The 6,520-nt window shown below is 55.5% G+C and overlaps 1 protein-coding gene across 2 annotated transcripts; it reads right to left on the bottom strand.

The window, feature by feature from the left end:
* Positions 1–1,497: 1,497 nt before the first annotated feature.
* Positions 1,498–5,629, bottom strand: CIST1 (colon, intestine and stomach enriched 1). Of its 2 annotated transcripts, none has more exons than XM_061188632.1 (4): positions 5,453–5,629; positions 2,964–3,365; positions 1,756–1,901; positions 1,498–1,638 (listed from the first exon to the last, which is right to left on the bottom strand). In XM_061188632.1, the coding sequence occupies exons 1-4, from the start codon at positions 5,565–5,567 to the stop codon at positions 1,591–1,593; spliced, it is 711 nt and encodes a 236-aa protein (XP_061044615.1). In that variant the 5' UTR covers positions 5,568–5,629; the 3' UTR covers positions 1,498–1,590. The 2 variants fall into 2 exon arrangements, with proteins under 2 accessions (XP_061044615.1, XP_061044616.1); XM_061188633.1 differs by having other exon boundaries at positions 5,443–5,523.
* Positions 5,630–6,520: the final 891 nt, after the last annotated feature.

The following is a 6,520-nucleotide window of genomic DNA, read 5'->3' as shown; positions in this document are numbered from 1 at the left end:
CCAGCTTGGGGTCTGGGACATGGGCTTCACAGCCAGAGCCCATGAGGTATGTCTTCAGGAGTTTGAAGATGGCCTTCGGGAGGTCCCTGGAGGCTCCGGGAAAGTTGCCCACCGTGCTGTGCTGCCCCAGGCAGATTGATGACCCTCTCTGGTCCTCTGGTCAACACCCTCTCTACAAACAGTGGGGGCTGGAGCTGCAGCAGGAACCTGGGGCCCCCAGGAGAGGCTGTGGGGTGAGGAGGGCTGTGGCCAGGGGAAAAGAGTTCATGTGGCATTGCCACCTCCCAAGCTGCCATGAGTTAATGTTTCACCAGACCTGCTGCCTGCCTGGGAGGCCCTGCTGTCCCCTCTGCCCCCAAGAATCATCAGAGCATGACCCTCCCCTGGGCGGGCTTCACCTCGATGTGCTGGGTGACTTTGACCCCCAGCCTCTCTGACCACCCATCTCACTGTGGGTTAAACTCAGCCTTGAGGGGGCAGCTCCAGGCCTGAGTCACGGCCAAGGCACACGGTCGAGACCCATCCTGGAGCCTCCGTGTCCCAATCTGCTAGAGAAGCCTGGAAAGTCCCTGTGGGTGGAGTGGGTAGAAGGAAGAACCCACAGACCCACCAGGGTCCCCAGTCCCAGGCCTGCCCCTCCCCAAACTCAGTTTTCCCTCCTGTACAATGGGAGGGAAGAGAGTGGACGCCCATGCTCAGACCCTGGGAAACAGGACTGAGACAATGGGAGTCGAGGAGGGGAGGGCATTTTGACTCCCTGTTCTCTGCATGCTTCTGGCCCTTTCCAGCGTCTAAGCCTTTGCACAGGCTGTCCCTGCCTCCTGGTTACCCCTGCTGATCTGCCCTCCTAAAGACTTGAAAGAAGACCAGTCAGATTCTGGAACTTGCTGGCTGGAGACTCCCCCATGGTGTTCTGGCTAAAACACACTTCTTCCCATAGCCTACCTGGTGCCCCACAGATCCCTCCCTCACCCAGCTCTGACCCTGCTCACCTCTTTGTTGTTTCCCAAACATCCCTAGTTTTTCCTACCTCAGGGCCTTTGTACTTGCTGTGCCTGCTTCCTGGGACACCTTCCCTGGTTTCCCCCAGGGTGGCTCCTTCGCCCTTTCAGGTCTTGGCACAAATATCACCTTCCAGGGACTTCCCTGGGCGGTCCAGTGGTTAGGACTCTGCACTCTCACTGTTGAAGGCCCGGGTTCAATCCCTGGTCAGGGAACTAAGATCCCACAAGCCACGTGGTGCACCTTCCAGAAAGACCTCCCTACCCTCTCTGCAAACCTGGACACATGGGACCCTGGGATCCAGCCACAACCCCAATCTGTGACTTTCTGGCCCTCAGCCATCTGAAATTATGTCACTTGATCCCCTGGCTGTTGTCAGTCTTTCCCCTTGAGACTGTTGGCTCCATAAGGGTGGAGAAATGGTTCCCACTGTGACCCCAGCACATAGTACGCACTCAAGAATGTTTGTCAAATGAATCCATGATTCAGGATGCCTCAGAGGAACAGCAGGGGCTTTATTCCCACAAGCCTTGCCCCTTTCCAGACACCCCAGCCCCATCCAAGCACCCCATCCCAGCCTCTTGAGGATCACTCCAGTGTGTGATAGGCAGAGGATGACCTTTGGCTCACAAGCCCCTGAAGGAGGAACACACACAAGAGGTTATTCAGGCACCAGTGGGCTTTGCAGCAGGGGCCTGCCCTGCTTGGGAGGGCAATCCCCCCAGCCTAGCCTCCCCCCACCCCCATGGATACCTCATCCAGCTTCTGGAACTCAGACACGCCTGTGTGGCAGCACCTCACGGCCATTATCACACATCCGATGAGCAAAACAGACACCAGCAGACACACGGCCACCACCACACCTGGGTTCCTGTGCAACTCGGGGGCCCCAGTGTCACCTGGAGGGGAGCTCTGAGTCAGCCCTAGACCCCATCCCTTCTAAGGCTGAGATACCCACCAGGGCCCAGTGCCTTTTAAGTCCCCTCTCAGGAAGCTGTGCTTAATTCCCTCTCCAGTCTCTGCTGTAACCATTTTTTCAAGCACATTTTTATCCTTTTACTTTTGTTTTTCTTTTCTTTTCTTTTCTTTTTTCTTTTTCTTTTGAATATATTTGTCTACAAGCAATCAATTTTGTTCACTGTGTTTCCACAGCCATTGTTGGCCACTTCTGGGAGTTCTTGCAAAGTGAAAAAAATAATCCAGCCTAGAACTCTGTTCCCAAATGCAGTGACTTTCTGAGGATACGTGCAAAATTTGACACTTCATGAAGATGGTTTATATCCTGTGACTTTAAGCAAAATGTTATTACGCTTCGTGTTTGCACTCTTCTTTGCATGTTTTGGAGACAATGTATTATTTTGAATGACAGATTTTTCTAGACCCTCTGAAAATGCTTGGCCTCTATTGGACCCCTGGGGCCCTGTATGATCACACCCTGCAACTTCCCCACCCTCACTGCCCCCCACTAGTACCCCCACTCGCCCCATTCCAGCCATCTCACTCTTCCTCAGATGCACCAGGCACAGTCCTACCTCATGGCTTTGGCACTTGCTGTGCTCACTGCCTGGGCTGTTCTCCCCCTAGCTACCTGTGTGGCTCCCTCCTTCGCCTCCTTCAAACCAAGACCTTGGCTGAATAGTCTTTAAAAATTTCAAATCCTTTGCACTCACATTCCAACCCCTTATCCTGCTCTACTTTGTTCTTTTATAAACAAATATGTAATTTACTTATAACCTGTCTCCCAACATAACTGTGTCTCACAGGGCCCGACACAGGATAGGTGCTTAATAAAACGTGCTTGGAATGAAGAAGGTCTGAAGAGGTTTAGGTGATGCTGGGGTGGGAGCAGAGGCCCTTCCCAGCATATTCTTAGGACTGTGTCTCCCTCTGGTGGTCAATCTCAGAACTGCACCCTGGTATCCACAACCATCCCCCATCTGCCCAAATGTCCCAATACTCACCAAGGTCAGAGGCCACGGATGTCCCGTCAGTGGTGGCCGAGGACACGGAGGGAGGCACCGTGCTGGGATTGGGGTGAGTGGGGCTCCGATGCAGGGTGGTCAAGGAGATGGAACTCAGGGGGCTAGAGTGGGAGGTGAGGGTGTGCTCTGAACTGGGAGAGCCGGAGCTGGAGTGGGTGACTGTCTCTGCTTGTGAGGAGGTGGGCTGCATGGTGGAGGTTGCTTCTGAATTTGAGAGGGTTATGGAATCTGCCTCTGAACTAGGGGTGCTAGGGTGGGGGGTGGAGCCTCTCTCTGTGCTCTCTTGGCTGTTGAGGTTTTCCACTGAAGTAGGGGAGGGGTGGCTGGAGGGAGAAGTCACAGGATTGGAAGCCAAGTCCACCATCTCTGAGATTGTAACACCTGAAAAGAAAACACCATTGGGGTGCAGGGAGGAGATGATTAGGAACAAGGGCTTGTGACCCTGGCCCAGACTCCCCTCTGGATGCCTCTTTCCCTATTATGTCAGATAGACGACGCCCAGCACTTAGGGAGACTTGGAGGATTTAGTGCACCACGTGAGTGCTCAGTGGGAAACTGAGGTGCCCTTGTCTGAATTTCCTTATCTGAACTCCCACAGCCAGGGTTCCAGTTCAGGGTGGACCCTCCCTGCCCCCTACTCTTGCTTCAGGGGTCTAGAAATCTCTGGATATAGGGAATGGCTGCAACCCAAGCAGCATGCTGAGCAACTCTTTTAAACCTTCTGGGACTCAGATTCCTTGTCTGTAAAATGGACATCACAGGAAGTCAGAGTCTCTGAGAGCTCACGCAGGTCTGGTACAAGGTGATGTTTGATGGCAGAGATCCACCTCTGAGCTCCCAAGGAGGATCAGCCCTAATCTCCTTCCCCAGGTACCTGGAAGGTCCCCATGGCTAAACTCAGAGTTTTATTGGGGGCACAGAGGCCTGGGCTCTAAGACTCTGGAACCCCCACTACCTTGCTCCAGCTGCTGCCTAGCTTCTACCCCATCCTACACACGGAGCCCAGGGGCCAGGCTGAGGGTGGGTAAAGGTTTCATGGGCTGCCCCCCACAATTACTTCCTTCCCAGTTCCAGGCTGCTGGGCACCTTAACTGCTTGCAAGTTCATTCATCAACCACTCCCTGCCCCACCCCATCCACTCTGCCCTGGACCAATCTTTGTGCTTCCTCCCCTGCCTCACCCCAAGCAGCAGAAATGCGGAAATAATATCTGGCACTGGCCCCAGGAGGGGGCAGGGTCCACATGCAGACCCTGTTTCTCTGTCCAGTTTCCCAGGCCCTGCGGGGATGACAGATGAGTCTAGAAGAGGCATGGTGCACTGGCCTGACTTCATCCCCATTTTACTGGTGGGGAACTGAGGCTCAGAATGGTAGAGAGTCTGGCCCCAGATGACTGGAAAATGTGAAGAAGGCCCCTCAAAGACCTCCAAGGAGTCAAGGACTAAGAGTTCAGCCTCCCCAAAATGCCTCCCACCATTATTTGAGGAGGAATACAGATGACAAGAGGTTTCTGCTGAAATGAAGATGACTCAGGGGCCACAGTGGACCCCAAGCCAAGCTAGACCTCTGAGGAGTTGAACTTCTAAAGCAAACTGAGGAAAACCAGTGGGCCTGCAAGGAGGAGGTTGTTGAGGACATAAACTCTACTGAGTGCCTGGCACAGAGCAGGCACTCACGAGCTGCTGGAGAGTTGACCAGAAGGTAAAATGGGGCTGTTTCTATGCACTGTGCCAGGAGTTTGCTTTGCCCAGAGACTCCTAGACCAGGAGACTGGCATGAGCCAAGTCAACTGGTTCTAATCTGGGTCTGGGACAGGCTGGGAGACTCAGCTTGCCTGAGCCTCAGTTTCCAGAGCTATGAAATGGGGATAAATGTGGTGCCTTCTGAGTGAAGCCCTATGTCTGCTATAAGAGTCTCACGTGTGGTGGCCTCCACTCTGATATTCCAGGTTTGGGGCTGGGACATGGGTCAGAGAGAGCGATGACTTCTCCACCCTGGGAACTGTCTTATAGGGGAGCAAAAAGAAATTAAGTCAGGCGCCAGGAACTTCTCCTGGGAGCCATAGATGCTCAGTGACCAGGAAGTGAGCCCTTCTCCCGCCCGCACCCCCATGGTTCTGGGGACCTCACACTTCTCCCTTTGGGGTCTGGCTAAGAAAAACTGAGATTTGAAACGGAAACTCAAACTGGGTATGAGGCATTCACCAGCCTCTCGCTGGTTCAGGTTATGCTGGGGTGGCGGAACTGGCAGCCTCAGGGCTGGGGCGGGGGGTGGAAGGGTGGTGGTGCTCCCACTGTTCTCACGACCTCCCCACCTTGCTTCTGGGAGAAGGAGCAGCCCTTTTGGGGGGAGGGATGGAGTGGCAGAGCAGCGTGGCCTAAGGGAGGAGTCCAGATGCCAGGTGTGTGGCTAGGCCATATGCCCCCTCCAGCTTCCTGGAAGCTGGATCTCCTTCTTACCTGTTCTTACCTGTAGAGGTGACACTGGTAGTTCCGGAACTCCCACCAGGTTTCAGTAGCAGCGCCAGAGCCAGCAAGCAGCACCAGAGCCGCAGAAGCGGCTGCGGCAGCTGGGAGCCCGCCATTCCTGCGTGGGGAGGGGGGACTGCGGGCTCCGCACAGGTGTGTGGCCAGGTGCCTGTTCTTTACACCTGTGCGCCCCCTGCTGGCGGCGCGCGGAGCTGCTCAGGGGCGAGGCGGAGGCAGGGCTTCCGGACGCAGGGCCTCTGGGGGGCGCTGCGGTTCACCAGGGGCGACATTCCTGACCCCCCCCTCTCCACTTGGACCCCTCCACCTCTCCTAACAAACCCTCCTGATTCATGACCCTGAAGTCTTTACACTCTGCCTATCCCCTCAGGACACCCTCTGCCCCTTCTAGTTCCCCCTGGAACCCCCATCACTCTGTGCCCCCTCTATGGCTGCCCCAAACCCACGCTGTCACCCCCCCTACCCCTCCTCTTGGCCAGGCTGCCCCCTCTGGGGGCTCCGAGCCCCCTCTCTCCCTCTCTGCCCTGTCCCTGATCCCACCGGCTGGGGATGTCTGTGTACGGCTCTCTCTCACCCAGATCGGGGCCCCTTGGGGGTGGGCCTAGCATCCCCCCAAATCTGGATGTAGCTGGAACCCTCTAGTATTTCCTGAATGAGGCACCCATGCATGCACCTGTAGGATTTTCCAGGGCCAAGGGACTCATGGTGGCCATTCTAGGCCAGGTTCCCAGACACTGGCTTCTGGAGTACTTCCATCTGGAACCGACTGGATGCTGCCCTGCTAGCCGTGGATGAATATGATGGTACATATGAGGCCACGCTGGCAGCCCTGACCTCCGGGAAAGGCTTGGGGTCCCCATCCCAGCCACAGACCCTAGGTGCCAACTGCATGGTTGGAAGTTTGGGGCCCCTCCTGTCCAGGATGTTCCAGATCCCTCTCATTTTCCCTCGCACCATGCCGGAGACACCCCCGTAAGCACAGGTAGACCAAGACCCAGACTGTGGAGGGCTTTATTCATTAGACTCAGAGAGCCACATGGCTCCTCCCCTG

Source organism: Eubalaena glacialis, chromosome 4, assembly GCF_028564815.1.
Source record: "Eubalaena glacialis isolate mEubGla1 chromosome 4, mEubGla1.1.hap2.+ XY, whole genome shotgun sequence".
Classification (NCBI taxonomy): Eukaryota; Metazoa; Chordata; class Mammalia; order Artiodactyla; family Balaenidae; genus Eubalaena; species Eubalaena glacialis.
The sequence above is the reverse complement of the archived record's forward strand: the minus strand, read 5'-3'. Positions and strand labels throughout refer to the sequence as shown.